The following is a 21,326-nucleotide window of genomic DNA, read 5'->3' as shown; positions in this document are numbered from 1 at the left end:
TATTTTACTGACAAAAACGTTTTTAAAAACATACAAAGGTGTGTACATTTCACACAAACATGTTTCACCAAGAGCACGGTCAGAACTATAAAGGCAGGAACGAGTGAATGAATAAGAACTCACAATACTTTCATTCGCATCTCTCTTCCCATCTTTAACATAAATTCTCGTTTTAACTCACAAAAACATTTTAAAAAGTGAGAGTTTTACTTCGAAGCTTCAGACACCAGTTCAGTGACTTATGTGACTGAAATCCTCAACTTATTTACTTTTTCTTATCATATTACACATTTTAAAATGCTCATATGCACTCTACTATGAGCTAAACTTTTCTTTCCAAGACTTTCACACAAAATTCCACACCAGCACCCTGGTTTATACAGTATTATTTAATCATAAATAATAACAGGAAGAACACTGTGAAACACAAAGCATCCATTTATAACTTTTATTGGTTTTGGAAAGAAGCAAACTAAGTTTCTCAGTTCATCTTAGCGTGGTTATGTACTGTACAAACAGCTTGCACATGTGTTTGAGGTTAACGGTACAGAACCAAAAAAGCATTCTGGCTTATAACACACATAAAACACACTCCCTGCTCTGCTCTCAACATTAACACGGGTTAACTGACACTCAGCACAACATGTCATTTCAGTACTATCTATCATCATAGATGCCCCACATGTTACTGCATGCTCTGCATGCAATAATGACTTACTGCAGGACAAACTCCCCACGGAGATGAGGATCCGGAACAGAAAGGTTTTTATGCTGTTTCTTTTTTCTTTTTTTGTTTCATTAGAGAATACAAGGAACAATCTAGCAACCAGTAGACTGAGTTTTGGTCTGTTTTGCAGCTCAAGCTTTAAGAACCACTAAGCTGTGATGTAGTGGTCATTTAAAAAACAGAGGCATCATGGGAGGATGCAGACCTCTCTCTCTAGATAATGCTGTAGTGACTGTTGCACCGACAGATTTGGGATTCACACAGAAGGTAACAACTTTCTGTCAGGCATGTTGACTTGATGAAAGAGTGACACGACTGGGAGAAAAAGTGCTACCAAAGTAACGAGTTACGAGGAGCTAAATGGCACCAATCACTATCGCCTCACACAAACACAATGCAGCCACAAAGATCTCTTGTACTAGGTCTGCATGCAAAGAAATGTAAATCCTGGCTCCAAGAACAAGGATTTAAACTTTAACAGCACGGCCCAGATGTCCAATCAAAAGTATTACTGTTGATATGAGAATATTACTCTTATTTTCCTAAATCCAGACTATATTTTTTACAATTATGATTGGTTGCATTTAGCAAAAATTCCAATATAGAATACAGTACGTAAATGTTCGGCTTCACTCCACACACACTTTGTTCTTCATGTTGAGTCAGAGCATTCAGGAAGTTCCACATCATCAGCACAGTGTTGTTTTTTTTTTTTTTCACATTAAACAATAGAATATTTTTTTTTGTTGTTTTTATCCACTTTAAAAATATTCAGCTTATTCTCCTTAACAAAGGGCTGACTGACATAAAATACAAAAGGAAACAAAACAAATGAAGCATTTTGATCGACTTAACCTCACGCCATAACATCATTCAACGCATGTCATCTCACAGAGACCATTACCATTATGCAAAATAAAGCCATGGGTTAGAGTGTGGGTTGTATGATTGGGGAGATGCGCGTGATATAACCGGGGATTTCAGGTGCCACGGAGGTGAAACTCTGTTAAACTGAGGGAGAGAATGAATTCACAGATGAACTGAGGTTCGTTTTATTACAATAAAAAGGGGGAGAAAATACAAGATGGTCCCAGTAACAAAATCCTGTCTCACTTGTGGCACCATGGTCAACAAATTTCATCACATTTTTTCAAGATTTAAACTAATTTCAGTTGCGCGTTTTTGGGGGAAACGTGTTTATTTGCTTTCCTTTCAAGAATTAGATGTGAAGGGCGTCAGTCAATGTGAAGCTGGAGCCAGTTACCGGCTTGTTTGGCTTTGCAAAAAAGACTAGAATATAGTTTGTCCAACAGTTAACTCTACTTTCAAGCAACTCTATGAGGCTGTGCTTGGTATAGGGATGCTATATTAATGTCAGCATGTTTGTTATTGTTATTAACTGTGGCATACTTAACATACATTAAATGGTTTGCATTTATGAAGCACTTTTCTAGACTTGCCGACCACTCAAAGATGCTTTACACTACAGTTTTACCATTCACTCACACATTCAGCCACATCTATGTGCGGTGTATTTCCTATTACTCATCTTTCACACCCATTCGCACGCCGCCGACACAGCACCGTTGTCCCAATGTAAAATATAGCAGAGGCTGACGGGAATGTCATTAGTTTTTGGAGTATTTTAACATTTCTTCCAGTCTTCATGCTAAGCTAACACTGACCATTTTCTGCTTCGTCCTATGTAACAACAGACACAAGAGTGCTGCTGATGTTCACATCTAATTCTTTGAAAGGACGAAATGATAATAATAATAATAATAATAATAAAAAAGAATATTCTTTCAGTGATGACCTTGCCCATGGTACAGCCAACTCTACATAAACACTGCTTTCACAAAGCATAACACGGCATCCAGGAAGATATTTATCTTTAAATTACCCCCACACCCATATATAGCTCAAATCTTCTGTTGCACTTGAGTTTAAAAAATTATATCTGAAATAAATTCAAAAAATGATACCTTACACTGTACACAGGTTACCCCACTACACAGATAACAAAAAAAGAAGAAGAAGAAGAGAGATTTCCAATATTTATACCTTTAAGGGTTCCGAGTTGTGTGATACCATTCAAACTCTATTTCATATACAGAATCACGTTTTTATACAACAAATCATCGTCATCAATAAATAAAAATAGAATGCTGTCATGTATCTGGAGTCTAACACTGCTGTCCCGGGAACAACAGAAAGGCTATCTGACAGTACGAGAAAAACACCAAACGCCCTTTAAGATATATATATTATTGTTTAAAATGACACTTTTGTACATTTCTTTTGTTCTGACAGGAAACAAAACAAAACATTTTTCTTGTTTCGCAAACAAGTACATTGACTTATCATTGCAGCTGCCTAACGTCCTAAAAACCTCTCCTCCGTGTGTGTAGATTTCAGGAAAAAATTAAATAAAAGAACAGTTTGACTGATCAGTGCATTTATATATTTATACATATACATATATATTATATATATATGTATATATACATAAGAAAAGGAAGTGATCCAAAGATGTTTGACCCTGTAGTACCAGTAATATGATGCATGTAAATCTATTAATCCTGTGGAGGGTAAAACACCATCTTTCATCCACGTCTTTGTTACGTCAGGTGTCAAACTGCATCAGTAAATGCATGTAATCCACACAAGATGGCTGCTGTCTGTGCTGAGGTCAGATGTCTCATCTGGACCAAACAGAGTGGAGTGATTATTCATCAAGCCGTGATTATCTTATGTGCGAAAGAATGTGAATAACTTACTACTTTGTGTCCCCGACCTGCCTGTTTCCAGCATATCAGAGCGATAGGTTTGACCAAAAAAAGATTTTACTCACAGGTATTTTTACTGCTAGGATTCTCTGGACTGGCTCCAGCAAATGCCATCAAGAGTTTACTATGTGGCTGGAACTCTCTCTGTCCACGTCTTCAGTCAGGCAGCTGCAGTGAAATTAAAAAAACACCACCACACATTGACCAGAGAAGGATGGAGACAGGGACAGACTTTAGAGGAAGAACCCAAGTGTCTCACTGCAGCAATATAGATTGTATGAAATGAATACAAATACAATAATTACATGACCTAAAACAGTTCCACAATGCTATATGCAAGTTATACAATACTGCTGGGTGGGCTGCAGATCTGTTTTGTGGGTTCAGAAAAGGTTCATGTAGAGTGTTGGTCTGTCCTCTGTCCTTGGTGTCAATCTCAGTTCACTGCTATTGTTTTGTTGTTTTTGTTGTTTTTTTTCTCAACAGTGCTACCATCAGTAGTGTAGGTTAGTTGTCGGCCAGATACTTTCCTGAAAGACAGATGAAATGTTTGTATTTACAGTCCAACTTAAAGGAAAGAAGAAAGAAGAACAAAAATACTGCATGATATGTGTCTGTACACTATGACGAGTATTGGGGCCAAACTTTCCAGAATAAAGTCATAATAATATGTGATTAAAGTCTACATATTATGAGAATAAAATCATAATATTATGTGAATAAAGTCCTAATATTAAGAGGATAAATTAGTATTATTCAAGCAAAATCTCAGATGATCAGCTGCAACCACCTGCGTCAAGTTACATTTTGATTTGGGCTTCACATATAAGAAAGAATCACACAGACTTGGCGGAAACCACCTCTTTTGTGGAGGAGGAAATTGCTGGTAGTGGTTTGAGTGGTTTTGAAGGATAACGCTGGTTACATCTGTGTGCTGCTGCTATTTAATAATAATACATTAGATTATGATAAAAAGAAACTTTATTCTCGTAAAATATGGACTTTATTCTTGTAAAATGATGACTTCTTTCCCTTCAGTTTGGCCCTAATATTCCATCATAGTATAACACATGGGTACATCACCAACAGGAATTCAAAGCAAATAGAGCATATTTGTAATGAGTTTGTTAACATTTGTTAAATTCTGAGACATACAGCAGCTAGTAAAGGCTACTTAATTACATAATAGAGGTAATGACAGTTAATAAACAAATAAATGTAAAGCAAAATAAGATGCACTGCCCAACAAATTAGTTAAATAATACAGAATAATACACACATTTACTAAACTAATATAAAACCGATGAAGGATTGGACAAATACTCTGTTTAACAAACTGTATATTGGTATTTTGATCACAACCAGCTAAAGGTTTTCATACTTAATAATTAAAAAAACAAATAAGCTTTTGTGTTAAATCATGAGTATATGTCTGATATAGTTGGGTACAGAGGGTGAAGTTAGAACTCTAATATGTCAATGATGAGAGTGGAAGTTTTATGGCTTATTTTATCACATCTTTGGTCAAATCGCCAACTAACCTGCAGCAAACCTCTTCTTGACGAGAGAGAAGCGGTATCCTGGCCCAGCCAGGTCGATGTCACAGCCTGACAGGGTGCTGCCCTCACTGGTGAACTGCACGGCCAGTGGAGCCGGTTTACTGGGACCCTCTGTTAGCTGGAAGCGTGCCAACAGCGAGCCCACACCTGAGGAAAGACGGGGAAGAGAGACTCAGGGTATCATTGAAAAGTCAAATAGAGAAAACCTTTGGAAACTATTTTGGACAGATTTTCAATTGACATATTGGCTCTAAAAGAATAAATGCACATAGCAGCCCTAGATGTCTGAAGCTGCTGTTATGTTAAGCTTCTCAGAGCAGGAAGTGGCTTTTGAGTCTGAGAAAGAAAATGTTTGCTGGGCATAGATTTCAAAGTAGCACTGAATGAGATTTAACATTAGGCATAATCAAAGGGTTACTTTTTGTAAAAGGACATTAAAATGATTTAAAATAACAAAACAGATACCATTGAGAGAATATTACTCTTTTCAGGATGTTCAGGTGTCAGGTAAAACTAACCCTGTTTGAACCTGTTGTTTGGTGATAAAACTAAATCATATTATTGACCATCCTTTTACCTAAAGCAACAGGTCCGGAAATTAAATTTCATATTTGAATTCAGTCTGGTAACTGTTTTCAGGTTGGCACGTGTTAGTGTAATACCAGTTTTGAACAGATGAGGGCATTGTTGTAATGCAGGATTAGTTAACAGTCCACATGGAACTATCCTTCTCCTGTGCTCATCTGCATGGATCCTGGTGCAGGTTCTAATAGGGTCTATGACACAGCTCGGGTCTTCATGAAAAACTAAGCACTGTTTAATTCTTTCTCATCTTAAGAGTCATGTTCAACATTCTAACTAACATCTGTGGTCTTCCCTTTGCCTGTTTTTCTACACCTTTTTACTTCAGTGACAACATTATGTGATACTTTACAGAGCTGTGGCTAATTTCATGTACATAAAAGTATAAACTTGTTATAACTTAACTAAACTAGCGTATTCAGACTAATGGTTAAGTTTGGAGGTTAAAGGAGGTGCACACTGTACAACTCCATGTCTGATTTTTTTTTAAATAAAACTATAAGTGTCGTCATGCTTTTTATCAACTAGAATGACTTCACCGTATGTTGTAATGTAATCATAATATACTTACCTCCATTTTCAGATTTCTGAGAGATATCAGGAATCTTCCAAAGGATTTTTTGCTGCTCTGCGTTCCTGTCAGGATAAAAAGAGAAAGGAGGAAATACCTGCCAATCAATCATTAAGTTTCTCACTCAGTTTCAAACCATTGTGAAGTGACTTCATACAAGGCTGATTATATCTATGAGCTCCACATGACTCTCTCTGCGTTTCTCAGTATAGTGGTGTTTCAACTCGTGACATTCTAGCGCTGCACACAGGAAGTCATTTAATTTTATGTCAAAACAGACAACAACAGCAACTGCATCATTGTGCTAGTAAAGCAAAGCGAGATGACTCTAAATAGGTTGGAGTTTGACTGACAACACAAAGACAATGAAAAAAAAAAACCTACCACATCAGCCTGTTTAGCTTATTAGTTATTAATCACATCAAAGCAGATGTAGAAAATGTATAGACCGTACCATGCGGCAGGAGGTAAGACAGCCTGTAGTTTTGAAACCCCTCCATTGATAGGAACAAGGAACTGAACATTGTTGAGGGCCATAGGCGTCGTCATGGCCTCTCCGTTGTATTTGTAATCTATTCTCAGGTCAGTGCTGGTGGGCTCACACCTCCAGCTCACTGCCAGGCTCAGAGGAGAGGACTGGAGGCCCTGTGACGATACCTACACACAGACAGAACGATATAATAGTTTTATCTACTGTGTGGTGAGTTGAACACAATTTGAACTCAGTCCTACAGCTCATTTACCTGATACTTCAGCATGTCCACGTTGTAGTATGTTGCCTGTGGTTTCTGCTCTGCCACCTTCTTTAAGTGGGATATCAGGTTTGGCATGTTCACCCAGAAATCCTTGACGTCAGCCTGGGCTTCTGTGGTGGGGTCGCTGGTGAAGAAGCGTGTAGAAAAGCACAATAATTCAAAATATGGCCATTTTCTGAAGTGTAAAGGAGGATATTTCAGAGTAAGAGTACGTGTAACACTGGACAGACATTGATCAGAAGCCACAGGAGGTCACGTGACACACAGGAAAAGCTCAATTTGGATTAACTTCTTGTCTTGCGAGACATAAATATTGATCAAAGTTAATTAGTAAAGAATCATACAGTACATGACTAACAGGGAGTTTTTTTGTCTGGTGTTTTTTGTCGGTTTAATATGAGCCAATTAAGTTTTTTTTAGTATTTTACAACAGATGCAATCATGACTCAGAAAAGCACAAAAAACAAAAAGTCACCATTGGTCAAGGTAGGTGTGAAGATTCCAATGGTCTCATAGTGACTCAACACAGCGTCTCACTGTTCAACACAATGATCTCACTGTTCTTTACTCATCCTTGTTAGTCATCACTTAACTCTTTCATATGGCATCACGTATAAGGACCATTTATCACATGATGGGTTTTTATTTTTGCATCCCTTTACACAATTTCAGAAATATAATAGGTAATACATTAATCACATGTCCGGGGTTTTACATTTTTGAAAGGTTAAAAACTGTGAAATAGTCATGAAACACATCTAAAATGTACTATATCATTAAAACTTGGACATTTGGAAATATTTGCATATATACAGCTTCTACAGGACTGCACAAAGGGTCTGTTTGAGCATTATATACCCATATTGAATGAGTTCAACTTGCAGGATGAAATATGTAATTTGGTTTTAATGAGTTTTGGTTACATTATAAAACTATTAAAAAGCATGAAAAACTACTAGACATGATGCTTTCAGACTTGAATAATGTATGTTAGGAGGATGCTATCAGTGTTAAAGTATAATCCCAAAAAAGAAGAGAGTCTTCACTGAGACCCAATATTTGATCTGAGAGTGAGGTGGTGATTTCACTGCTGTGTCATTACCAGCAGAGGAGCTGGGGGTTAGGCAGCACATGCTCCAGTCGGCTGAAGTTGGTTATGCTGAAGGTTAGCACAGCGGGGGACGGGTTATTGGCGAAGTGTCGCGTAATTCCCGCCGGAAACGACAAAACCATCTCACCTACGACCTTCACGGCACACCTGAGAGCAAGAAGAGGAGAAGAGCACAGTGAAATTAAAAATGGGGAGGAGTGAGTTTGATGGTGAACAAAATACAACGCTAAATAGTTTTGTTGATTGTCTCTAATTAACTTTTTTTCTTCTTATTCTGCTTTACATAGGGCTGTCTCTACTGTGCCTTAATCACAACCTTCTCATTTAGTTTTACACACGACATATTCATTATATTCAGTACCACTTTATTGCTTTTTTTATTGCTTATTTTATTGGTTTTTACACACTTGAATGGAGTTATAAATAGATGCAAATACATCTATTCATGTATTTGTTAACGACTGCATTATAACCAATTACGCGTCTGTACAAGGGGAAACCGAAGTTATGATTGATTTAAGTGTTTATTTGATTATAATCATTTCTTTTCCATGCTTCATGAAAGTGGACTAACTGCCTCAAACTGCCTTTGATTGAGTCCATGAGCTCAGTGTATCTTCATTTAAAATAATTTGTTTTGTACCAGTTCCATTAAATATACAATCATCATACTTCATCAGTCTGTATGATTGTGCAGTGAGTATGATTGTGCAAATGTGATGTTTTACATGTCTTTATACAGTGAAACAGACAAGAATATTTAACGTGTTTTTATATCTATGTTTATATGCTTATTTGTTGTAGTGAGCTATTGCATCTAATTAACGTACTTGCTGGGGTCGGCTCCTTTAAAGAAGGCATTGACCGTCTCTGTGAATGCAGCGGCCACTGGAAGAGTGTCCTGAGCCCCCATGGTGAGAGGACTGGGCCCTCTGGAGCAGCCTGCACACACACACACACATGCGTATACTTAAGAATACTGAAAAAAAACACACACACTCAAATAATGCCCATTCATTTAAACTTTTGTGGGGTTTTTTTTTTCAGTTAAATCCCCAAAACAACAACATAAATAGTGTAATAGCAGATATTCTGCTCGTTTCAGTTTCTTATTCAAGAACCTCGACTCTTGAATGAAATGAGGAACAAAACATGACGAGCAATCTGTTGTGATGAAATGAAAATAAATCTTGTGAACAATCGGTGTTAATAAAATGGCATGAAAACAGCAGGTCATGTGAGTGGAAGATACTTTTTCTCTCTGCTCGGACTGAAGAATTCGCAAAAATCTCTCCCTTTATTTAATACATTTTTAGCTGTAAAGACACCATAGGAGTGAGTGTGAGAGTGAATGGTGGTTTGTCTCTATCTGTGTGTGTGGCCCTGCGATGGACTGGCGAACTGTCCAGGGTGTACCTCGCCTATCACCCCCCGCGACCCTCTGGTGGAGGATATAGTGGTAGATGATGACTGACTGACTGACTGACACCGGGATCTGTTTTTAAGTGAATAAGCAAATGTGTATTAGAAAGGACAGACACAGAAAAAAGACTGAGACGATATGCATGCTTATTCAAGACAAGTTGTTGAAGCAAGATCAAAGACGTTCAGAGAGCCCAAAGAGGAAACCAAAAAAATCCACATGTCCAAAAAGAAAAATAGTCACAACAAAGAGATTAGTAAAGTATATGAAGAAAGATTATTTTTCAGGGAAAGAGAGGCAGTCAGCTCAGACGAAATGAGAAGGAGCCCCTCAAGAAGAGGAGGCAGCGTATGACAACAGTATGCAGTTGACCATGAATGAGGAGGCTGAGCCAAGGGTTAGGATGGTGTGGGTTAGGGTGACAGGGGCAACTGCAAGGAAGAAGAGGAAGAGAAGGAAAGAAGGGGCAGGACAGGGACAGGGGCAGGGGCGAAGCTTGCACAAATGAGCCTCGGAAGAGTGAGTGTGCACGCTACCCTGGTGCAGAGGAAACTTACCTTCAAAGGTTAAATAAAACTTCCCTCTGTCAAACCATACAAGGGATGGCTGGTCATTCTCTGTGTGGGGTTGAGGGATGGGGGGAGAAAGACGAGGAGGAAGAGGGATGATGGGGTGGGGAGTGGGTGAGAAGGGGGAGGAGAGAAGGACAGTAGTGTGAGTCTCACATGGTTGGTCTATCACACGTCACAGTGAGGTGGAGGAAACGTGGAGGTGGAGGCCAGGGACAAAGAGGGACGGATGGCTGAGACACTGGCAGGACAGGACATTTGACAACATGGGTGAGACAGCATGTTTCTTATGAGTGTTTACATGTGTGAGGAAGGGTAAGACTCAGCTGCAGTGAGGGCCAGGTGTGTTGCCACTGGATACTGGCAGTAGTACAACTTGTAATGTATAATGCAGGAGAGAGGGGGTTGAGGCTAGAGAGACTGAAAAGAGTTCCTGAAGGAAACAGCATGGAGGCTGCCAGTTTCAGAGGCAGCAGTCTGCTTTGGTAATTCTACCCCAGCTGATGCTCCAATTGGCACTTATTTCCTCATACTCTGTGTCTTAACAAGCTTGCATTTTCTTCCAGGCCTGCACTTTTTTGAATGATGAAAGAAATGCTATGTCTGAGGACAAACAGCAGGGGGCAGTCATGAGACTGGGACCACAGAGCAAAAAGCTTCATGTTTTCTAATTTCTGGCGTTGGACCCTGAGAGGGGAAAAGATGATGAAGGTGGGATCCACCAAAGATCCTGAGACCAGACACTTCATCTCAACAGTCTAGGTTCCAAACTCACCTCACATCTCCAAGTCTGGTTCTACAGAAGATATTTTCCTAATAAAAGGGAGGTTTTCGTCCTCTTTATTTGAACTATATGGTTTCTCTCTATCTCTCTATATAATATATATACACTGCCTGGCCAAAAAAAAAGTTGCCACCTGGATTTAACTAAGCAAATAGGTAAGGGGTTGCTGCAGTTGGTCAGGTCTAGGTTCAGCAACATTATGTGCCCAAAGAATGAGGTCAGCTGACTACCTGAATATAATGAATGACCAGATTATTCTATCAATGCATTTTTTTCTTACTGCCCACTTCACCGTAGACCACAATGAGTACTTTAAGCAGGATCCTCCAGTCCACATTATTCTTTGGTTACCACGTTTTGTAAGTGAAGGTGTGTTGAGTGATTGTTGTGTGAGGTGAACTATGAGGACAATGCCAAGCTTCATGAAGAGAACAAAAGGGCAAGTTTTTTAGATGGTAACAGCGACGTCTGAGGTTACAGAGTGCGTGAGTGAAGGGTGTGAAAGGTGGGTGTCATGGGTCAAGTGTGGGAGACAGACAGATGCATTACGGCCAATGTGGAGACTAGTTGAACTTGAGGCTGTGTCGTGCTACACCAGCAGTACAGAAGAGGATGGCATGAATACCAAACAGCTGCTGGCTGCCTAATTTGGCCCAATTCTCACGCCAGACTTCAAACAACTCTAAGCATCATAGCTGATTTGACTGTGTGCAGGAGTGTGTGTGTGAGAGAGAGAGACAGAGAGAGAGAGAGAGAAAGACAGACAATATGAAGCTCAAGAGTTCACACATAAGGATCTCTTCAGACATGCTCAATGAACTCGCACCACACAGACATTTCAATGCAGGCTCATGGTGCAAACTCTGAGTAGAGGAATCTGGGAGTGACTGCACAGCACAAACACAATATATGTCACCAGGAAAAGAGATGGGAGGTTGCCATGGCGGCATGGCAAGACAACCAGTGGTGCAGAGTCATAAAACGAGAGAAACGTCACACAAGTCAGCAGATGAATGAAAGGGAAGCTTTTTTGTTTGCCTCATCATGACTTTCACTTATTCTGGTAGATTTTAAACAAGTGAAATGATAATGAGAATCGGAAGATATGCAAATAGAAGAGAGAGAGAGAGAGAGACACACACAGAGAGAGAGAGAGAGAGAGAGAGAGAGAGAGAGAGAGTAAAATGTAAATGTGTGGGAAGGTTGAGTTTGCAAGCACAAAACAATACAACAAACTGGATGATTTCAATGAAAAATGCTGCCGCTTTAAAATAAAGAGAAAAATGAATGTATGTTTTGTTACTATATATATGGTTAAATCGGTAGGTATCAGGGCAATGATGCAACAACCTTGTTTAATGCATCACATAATGTAATATATCTTTTTCCCTTGAACCAAAATTTAAGGGAAAAATGGTCTCACTGTCCTTACACCTACACTCTTGGACACATTAGTCAAGAAAGTCCAAAATCCCTGTTTATCCCTCAATGAATACATTGTGGGTAAGCAGCATTCTATTGAAACATGGCAAAGGAACACTCCACAACCGGTCCCCTCCTCTGAGAGAACTTTACTATACCTGCTAATGAATCAATGTGTCTCTCAAAGATGGGCAGTTTCTCTACATAAGCATCGTCTTCTGACAATCCAAAGGACAAATGGAGAGAAAAACAAGTGGCAAAACAAAACAAAATCAAAACAATGAATACACTATTTAAAAAAACAAACAAACCAGAAACTTGTCATGGACACAAACATTAAACAAAAATGAATCACTCCAAACTCACTGTAGACTCAAATGTCTAAATAAACCTGCTGCATCGGCAAAGTCAAAATGAATAAATATTGTCCTGAATGACCTGTTATATTATGCTAAAAGCAAAAACATCAGCAAAATCACCTCAGCGATAAAACTCTCTCTAATATTACAGTCTGCAGAGTGAAGCTATTTCATTGTTTGTTCCTGCAATCTACTGAAAAAAAAAGGAAAACTCCAACCAGGGACCTTATCTGCTGCTGCCTCCAGAGTGTGTACTTTTTAAATCCATGACTCAGCCATGTTAGTCTACTGAGATTTGCAGTTATCAACTCACAACTCTACACTCCAGGGTCCATCAGCACCAACTGTGCTATAGTTAGATTGAGGAGTAAAGACGGAGGTTGTGTCATCAATTTATGAAAGGAAGGTTTGCTCACAACGTCTGTGCATTAAAATTAACACCCTGTTCATATTCTCACCTCCCACTCAGACTGTGTGTGCTAATATCATCCAGAAACAACAGTTATGTACAGCTAAGTAACTAATCCAATAAAAATTATATTTGGGAGTATTCAATTCTTGTTTTCTGTTAAGACTAATCAATGCACAATTTGTCATTTTCTAATATATTTGGTCCTATTTACAGAAATAGCAACGCTAAATAATAATAGAAGTTTAATGATTAAAAAAAAAAAAAAGCTAAACTAACTATATTAATTTTCATCAGTGACCAGGCACTGCTAGGAAACTGTCAGAACCTCCAGGGAAAAGAAAACTATTAATCATAATGGCATGACAAAGAATAAATAACAAACAAATAAATAGATAAATAAATGAAAAAAATGAATGAGTTAAGTGAAAGCAAGAGCCAGTATAAAGAATCAATGATTAGCGTTTAACCAAGGTTGAGCAGATCAGCGTCAGCTGATGGGGCACACACACCTGAGACAGACACGGACAGTTCTTTACCAACGGTGGGTGTAGTAGCAGTACTCATTGAGTTGGTGGACGAGATTGAAGAGGTGCTCTCAGCTCGTGCCAGTGGGGCGACGGGAGGAGGGCTGGCTGAGTGTATTGGCGGGCTGAAGGGGCGACTCTAAAAAAAATAAATAAGAAAAGGTGGAGTTAAATTAAGTTAAGCACTGATTGTGACATACTGACAATAACACTTATTGTAGCTGCCTGAGTTACAAGACTTTAGCAAAGTAATGACTGAACTCCCCCACAGAGTAACAGAAAAACACTGCAGCAACAATAATATAGCACAAAGAAATTGTAGAACTTACTGCATCTCCTATGGTTGGTTTCCCAGGAGGAAGTTTGGGCCGAGAAGGAGGGCGAGGTGGAGGAGGTGGTGGGGTTGAGTTGACTGATGAAGGAGTAGCAGGTCGCACTGGAGAAGAGGAACCTGCGGGGGAAGAGTAGAAACACAAAGCAGCTCAATCACATCACACTCATTCAGTCTGGAAAATTACACAAGAACACAAAGGCACAGGATACTGCATCTGCAGATGTAAATGATGCATGCTGCACTGCCAGCAATGCATGAATGTTTGTTATTGTTGTTTTTACTGTGCCTATTGGGGAATTAAACTAAATAATTAACCTGTTGAGTGCTATTTAAAGCATTACAGCATTACAAATAGACTCTTATATTCATTCAATCAGTCCTTCCTAAACTGTGCTTGCTCTCACTGATTTGTGCCAGCACACACACACACACAATCTGCCAATGGGAGGCCCTAGAGAAAAACACTGGAAACCACGGCCTGAAATTATTAACTCCATCAACAAAGTGACAACAGGATAAATTAAAAAAAAACATTATAAAGACACTGCAAGTAAATTATGAGTCAGAACAAAACCCTCTAAAAATAACACAGCTCTGCAGCACAATATTACTGTTCATCCTAGCAGAACAAACTGTGACATCTTTTCTGAGGACAAAAATGCAGAACCATGGTTCAGATTGTGCGAGATTAACAAACAAGAGATCTGAAGTGAGAAAACAGAGACAGTCGGCACTCTGCAATAATCAATTCCAATCAAACCAATGTACTGTTGGGTGCACTGGTTTCTCATCCTGTCCCATCTTTCACTGTTGCTATCAAATTAAACAAGTCACAAATGTAAAACACTTATACAATGATTATTTATAAAAACATTATTAAATTAGATGTTACTAGTCCTCCAACTGACATCAAAACTCATAAATTATCATAATTTCAATTGTGATCTAAAAACTCAAGATATAAAAACAGTCTGCTCACCACTATTCGTGACAGCAGCTCCAGATGTGGGACCTGGTGATGACACCACTGTCCGGTATGTGGGAGGAGGGGGTGGAGGAGGCGTGCTCCTGCTCCCCTGACTGACATCTTTGGGTGAGCTGGCTGTTTCTCTTACATCCTCTTTGGGTTGGGTGATGTTTGTGTTCCTGGGCTTCACCTCTTGAGACAGGACAATTGATGATGGGACGACACGTGAAAGTTCTTCAGAGGAAGGACTCAATGCTGGAGAGCTGCTTGCTTGGGGAGCAGAAGCTGGAGGGACATTAGCTGGCAAGTCGAGAGGAGGGGGAGAGGAGGTAGAGGGAGATGCAAGATCTTTTGGTGATGGAAGGGGTGGAGTGGTGGCATTTGTGAGAGGATTTCTGTCTTCTGGTGTGGGAGGACCTGAAGGGATGGGAGGTGCAACAGGTTCTTCTGAGGGAGGTGGGGAGGTTGGCAGAGGGGGAGCAGGGTCAAGTTTTGGGGGAGGGGAGGTAGGGAGAGGTGGTACAGGGTCTTCTCGAGGAGGTGGTGATATAGGCAATGGAGGGGCAGTAGTTTCTGGTGGAGGTGGAGAGGCTGGTAAAGGAGGTGCTGGTTCCTCTGGAGGAGTTGGGGAGCAAGGGATTGGAGGTGCAGGTTCATCTGGTAGCGGTGGCTGTTTAGACGATTCTTCACTGAAGCAGACCCAAGTGTCATTTATATCCTCGACAGTAGCCAGGGCTTGCTCTGGTCCAAAAATGTTGTCCAAGTCTACTATGGAAGGGTTCTTGCCATCTTCTTCCACTGTCACTGCAGAAAGACAAACAACCAGTGAACAATCACAGTCTGTGTGTGAAGAGTAAATTTACACAGGGGGATAAAGTGAAAAAGACAGACAAGCAAAACGACTGACTGAAATCTAGAGACAGACAGTTGGGAGATAAAAACGCTTCTGAGATTAAATGTAAAAGTTGGTGTGATATAACTGAAGGCAGAAATAGATAAGAAGACTTCTTACCAGCCTCTTCTGCAGAGGGAGGGCCAGTCGTTGGGGGTGAGAGGGGGACATTCTTGGGAGGAAGTGGTGGTGGTGCTTCAGAGATATGAGTGCAACAATAAATAGTCAGTATTAAAAGTCAAATATGGAGCTTAATCAACAGTGACATCAACTCTGTGACATGTTCATTAGCGCGTGTGTGTGTAAAAAGTTAATGGACTTTTCACATCATTGGGAATTATATTTGGCTGCATACAAGGCAAAAAAATAAAGAAATAGAAGGATTTATAGATAAACGTGTAACAACAAAACCTATAACAAAGACTGTAAGTGTAAATCCACGCACGATGACAGGTATTATTTCCACCTGCCAAATACAATCAAGATAACTTGAGGTAAGGGCTCAACCCACAAACCATCCACCATGCAACACTGGTACATTCAGTCACCACCATGCCAAATGCAGGGAGTGGCAGTGGGGGAGGAGGGGTTAACAACCAGTTAGATGAGCAATGGATTATGTCTGGATCCGTTAGTTTGACAATCTGGATGATGTTCATGAGGTGAGCTGATGGGTCAGTGCGGTCATTCCAGGGAGAAGAGGAAGTACAGCACAACACGCCGGGATTTTATAGAACTTACTTCCTGTTGGGAAGGACATTGTCAAAGAGGATTCAGACCCTGACAGAGGAACACCCCACACATCTGACTCTGACAGAACCACTAAGTTCGGGAGGGGAAAGAACAGGCCAAGTCAGCAGCATTACAACAAAAACATATTTCTCACTGTCTTGGGCTTGGAAGTAGAAAAAAAAAGTTTAAGGGGAAGAAGAGCAAAGATCAATATGTCAATAAAGAGTTAGAATGTGTTGTTACTTAAGGAGAACTCATTAGTTTTGCCAATGCATATATGATAGGTGAATAATTCAACTTAATATGCAAGAAGCTGAAGATGAGGTTACAAACCAGTTTTCTGTGATGGATTTCTAAAAGTGACAAAAGTGGTACAATGAAGAGTTACTTTTCTACAAATGCAGTTCATTCTCAATAACTTCACTCCTTTTTTGTATGGTCCCTGATCATGGTCATGTCATTATTGTTGAATGAATTCACCAGAGTATTAGACTCTAAGCACAAGTACATAATTCAATAAGAGATCGTATGATAACAATCAGGACAATACCAATCTTTGGTGAAATGATGACTAATAAGCATATTCTATTCACATATATTTTTTCACAACTTTGAAAGTGAAAAAAAGATAAACATTTTATTGTCTGAAGCAAACAGGCCTTTCTTTAAATCTTAATACTTGTAATGCAGCATGTTTAAAAGTCAGTACTCAAAAAGGCCTTACTGGGCAATTATATTTCATCTCCATGTTTACTGTGACTCGGCGGGAGCATATACACAAAATAAAATCAGTGTTCCTGTTTAATATGTCATGATGGGACTTTGTCTCCATCACAGATAATAATCACACAAATCTACTCTTTACCCTTCAGGGACCAAGACATTCTGTATATATATATCATGTGAAGACAGAAGCATCACGACAGACAAAGTAAAACGCTATGAGTCAGCAGTGTCGGTTGCAGAGCTGCTTTATAAGTCTGAATGGATTTATAAAGTAAATATGCGTCAAGTTATGCCTGACATGGCAGTGGCGTCGCTAAATCCTATTCGATCAAATGAAAGCGGGTAATGGCAGAATCTGCATATGAAGAAGCTGTGGTGTGCTCGCGAACGTGACCACGCACTGCCTGTTTCAACTTTGACTTTGGCAAAGACAGCTGGAGAAAATCCACAACTGCACAGTGCACCTGGGTGAAGAACAATAATGTTACAGAACTAGATGAGAGGGAGGGGGGAGGAAGAGTATCTGCCATTACAGTCGAGCAGGTTTTCGCTGGCAGCCTTGGAGACAAATGATAAGTGTGTGTTTAGAGAGCATTTTTGGCCGACAAAAAGAACGTTGGTAAAATAATGTCAACACAACCAACAAAGATAATCGCATGAAGACACACATTCACAAGCATTCAAGTATCAGCAACACAGTAAGAGAGCTACCTTCAACTTTCTGTTCTGCTCCAAATGTAGTTTCCAAAGGAGGCCCAAATAAGGCTGTGGTGTCTTCAGGGACTGGTGTTTGTTGACTGCTGCAACACAGGAAATGCAGGGAAGGATGTTTATATCAACGTCTTTATGCAGCAGCTATACAAGTCAATTTGTGGCATCATGTTTTAATGTGGCAGACCACACACATTTTTATATTATTCAACTTTCAACAGTTATTACATTGTGTAATGAATAAGAAAACTGCACTAGGGCTCAGTCCAAACAAGCAAGAATACAGAAGTATGAAACACAGTTATAAAAAAACACATGTGGAGTAGCTTGTACTCACACTGCCAAGAAATAGGGACGTACATACCTGGGGGGCTGTGGTGCTGGAGCCGGTGTGGGGGCCACAGTGGGAACAGTGGGGACAATGCGTCTCGGTCTGGCAATCTCCTCACCTGAAGCCCCAAATAAAATCTTATCATTCATTATGATTCAAATGTAAGCCTGGTCTGGGGTGCAGCAGGGTTGATACTTACTAGATGTGTTTCTTTTCAAGCCCTGACAAAAGACAAAAGAAGAAAATAGTGAAATGTGACTCTCAGAATGTTGATAACAAGGAGATTAAGTTACGTGGCATCCTCAGATATACGGATATACAAAAATGACACTTATAACTTTCATTCTATGACATCAACATGTTGACTATAACCATGTTAAATCCCCCAAAAGTATAATCTACATAGTTGAGCTGCATGATTCTTGTCACGCTGATTATAGTGTTATTGGAATCATCATCAAAAAAAGACGTGCTTTAAAAAAGATAAATTGAACACTGCACAACCAGGTGACAGCAATAATATTCATCATTAGGCATTCTACAATGAATCACTATAAAACTTGTTGACTTTAACATTGTGTGTTAGTATGATAATAGCATGAAAAATTGCTTTAAAAACACCGTTGTGAAGTCTTAGTCTCAGGACTAGAAGAGATGTGATGGTGATAAAAGGGAAGCACAAAAGCCATAAAAAGAGAAAATGTTAAGTGACCCAGCAGTGAAACTTAAAACCTGCATGTATTGAATGTGACCATATGTATGAATTCACCATGACGGAGAGGGAGAGAGAGAAGAGAGAGAAGAGAGAGAGAGAGAGAAAGGAGGAGACAGGAGCAGATGAGAAACCTCAATGATGGGCAGGGACTGAAGTGAGACATCAAAGCTTCATCTGTCGCAAGTGCAAATTTTCTCCCACTATACGGAGTAAGTATGAAGCCACTCAAGATCAAAAAGAAGTACACAAGTGCACCCGTGAATTTTAGAATAAGAGAAAGTATATAGTATTTACAGTGCGCGTGTGTAAATGTATTAACGTATGTGTTTAAATATGATAACATCACAACAAATTAGCCAACAATAGCAACCCACTGATTCAGCCACTGAACCATCTACGTACTTTGACACCAAGGATGAGCTCACAACCAAGAGGGTACAACACATGTGAAACAGTTAGTCTGAACCCAAGGAGATAAAAGAAAAACACACTTACCGGGCTACGTCTCTGTGACCAGCAAAAAGGAAGAGAGAAGAGACACCTGGTCAGAGAGTGACAAATCAGTAAAGCACACATAGTGTAATGCATCAGGAGAATAGGAAGAATATTGCCCTGCTGGGTCAGATCTGGGGACAGGTTATTAACATGTTCACCTGTCAAAGATGTCTTGATATATTATTCATGCAGCCTGATTAAGCTTAAAGATATACTTTATTATGAATGCAAAAGATCAATAAGCCCTGTGTAGCAAGGCACATGGGTATTAAGAGGCCACTGCAATCTGATGAAATGTCTCCATCTGACTGTATTCAACCCACTTTGCATCAATGCCATCTCCCTCCATTCCTCACTCTTACGGTTGTTCCAGTTGTGCAGTGAGCCATGATTAATTAAAGTGACGCAACAAAGGGGTGGGGCATGTTGGAAGTAAGGATTAATTTTATTGGATGCTTTGCTGCAGGATACAACGCAACTATTTGTCTAACTAATGTGCGTGTTCCTGCTGTATAAAAACAGGAAAAACAAGTTCTCAGAATCACACGCTGTGACCTTTTAGCCTCGATCACCTGCTGATATTGATCTTTATTATTACAAAACTGTTTTGTTCACTTTGCACATATGTCAGTGTCAAAATGGACCATTCCAAACACCTTTGTGAATGTGAGATCAGACAATGTAAGAAAGCAGCTTTTTTTTTTAGTTCCATTTCAGAGATTCTTTTCTGTATTTATAGAAGGCAGGGTTTTTTTTTGTGACTGTAACAGTTCATTAACACTCAATGAGAGATTTTGCCTGAGGAGAGTTCAGACTGCAATGTGGCTGCCAACACTTTAGGCTAATACTTGAAGACATGAACTCAGTCTCTGCCCTTTTCCTTTACTTTTTCACTGCCTGCAGTCTTGTTTTTTTTGGAGAAAAAAATGCAAAGTAGAAAACTCCAGAACAAAGACAAAGACAGTGACATCCTCCTGAACTACAGGTAACTACGAAATACAAATCAACTTTCATGTGCCATGACGGAGTAGTTAAATGCATGCATTTGTGTATACACTATTAAACACCACAATGACATGCACACACACCAACAGAGAACTCACATAACATTGGCCAGTAATAAAACCTCTGGTAATTACACACTGGGTTAATAATATCTAACAACATGTAGATATTTAATAACACAGGGCAGATTTTAAGTCAATTATAAAGACTGAAAAGTTGACAGTCATATAACAAAACAACATATATTTCCCAACAACATGCAAAGCAAAGGCTTACCGGACTCCTCTACAGAGTCAGCATCATCATTAGAGGCAGCAGAGGATAAGAGACAGACACAGAGGAAAAAGACATGGGTGGACATGTTAGATGATTCAAGGGGAAAGCATATTAATAGTGCATTTAATCTGCAATTATTATTGTAGATAAAATGAAGCCAGTGTGTGCAATCAGCTTCAAAAAGCAAGAAAAAACCGATGGAGTCTGAGGTCAAAGAATGAAGGAAACTTATACGAAATAGTACTCTACAATATTATATGGTTTTAAGAATATCTCTGGAGAAACTGCAAGACCAAAATATCTGACATGCCTAGTATTCATCTGATCATGTGACAGCCTGATTAATGGTCATTCTATATTAATAAAGCTTTGCGACACCCACATTTGGAACTGAAGGTGACATGAAAACTAGTGATAGAAACTGGACTCTACCCATCATACTTTGTTACACTTGCACCAAAAAACTCAAAAGGGCCAAAATTAGTTTTAGTTTAGATACCACCATTACTGACACGAAAACAACTTCACACCTGATCTACAGGGTGAACACACAGA

The 21,326-nt window shown here is 39.5% G+C and overlaps 1 protein-coding gene across 7 annotated transcripts in view; it reads right to left on the bottom strand.

Moving 5' to 3' along the window:
- Nucleotides 1-434: 434 nt before the first annotated feature.
- sgip1a (SH3GL interacting endocytic adaptor 1a) overlaps nucleotides 435-21,326 on the bottom strand; it is a 66,724-nt gene continuing 45,832 nt past the window's right edge. For 3 of the 7 annotated variants that reach the window (XM_058637846.1, XM_058637853.1, XM_058637852.1), the window contains 18 exons: nucleotides 19,491-19,502; nucleotides 18,480-18,501; nucleotides 18,314-18,398; nucleotides 17,950-18,038; nucleotides 16,522-16,602; nucleotides 15,901-15,975; nucleotides 14,901-15,692; nucleotides 13,917-14,038; nucleotides 13,573-13,726; nucleotides 12,451-12,510; nucleotides 10,075-10,134; nucleotides 8,925-9,036; nucleotides 8,086-8,241; nucleotides 6,972-7,107; nucleotides 6,683-6,885; nucleotides 6,229-6,293; nucleotides 5,058-5,222; nucleotides 435-4,046 (listed from right to left, as the gene is read on the bottom strand). In XM_058637846.1, the coding sequence (XP_058493829.1) occupies nucleotides 4,024-4,046; nucleotides 5,058-5,222; nucleotides 6,229-6,293; nucleotides 6,683-6,885; nucleotides 6,972-7,107; nucleotides 8,086-8,241; nucleotides 8,925-9,036; nucleotides 10,075-10,134; nucleotides 12,451-12,510; nucleotides 13,573-13,726; nucleotides 13,917-14,038; nucleotides 14,901-15,692; nucleotides 15,901-15,975; nucleotides 16,522-16,602; nucleotides 17,950-18,038; nucleotides 18,314-18,398; nucleotides 18,480-18,501; nucleotides 19,491-19,502 (2,412 nt within the window). In that variant the 3' untranslated portion in view covers nucleotides 435-4,023. The remainder of the gene's footprint in view (nucleotides 4,047-5,057; nucleotides 5,223-6,228; nucleotides 6,294-6,682; nucleotides 6,886-6,971; nucleotides 7,108-8,085; nucleotides 8,242-8,924; nucleotides 9,037-10,074; nucleotides 10,135-12,450; nucleotides 12,511-13,572; nucleotides 13,727-13,916; nucleotides 14,039-14,900; nucleotides 15,693-15,900; nucleotides 15,976-16,521; nucleotides 16,603-17,949; nucleotides 18,039-18,313; nucleotides 18,399-18,479; nucleotides 18,502-19,490; nucleotides 19,503-21,326) is intronic. The other 4 variants (XM_058637848.1, XM_058637849.1, XM_058637851.1 and 1 more) reach the window with 4 other exon arrangements.

This window comes from Solea solea, chromosome 9 (genome assembly GCF_958295425.1).
Source record: "Solea solea chromosome 9, fSolSol10.1, whole genome shotgun sequence".
NCBI lineage: Eukaryota > Metazoa > Chordata > Actinopteri > Pleuronectiformes > Soleidae > Solea > Solea solea.
Note: the sequence above shows the minus strand (reverse complement) of the source record. Positions and strands in the feature narration are given on the sequence as shown.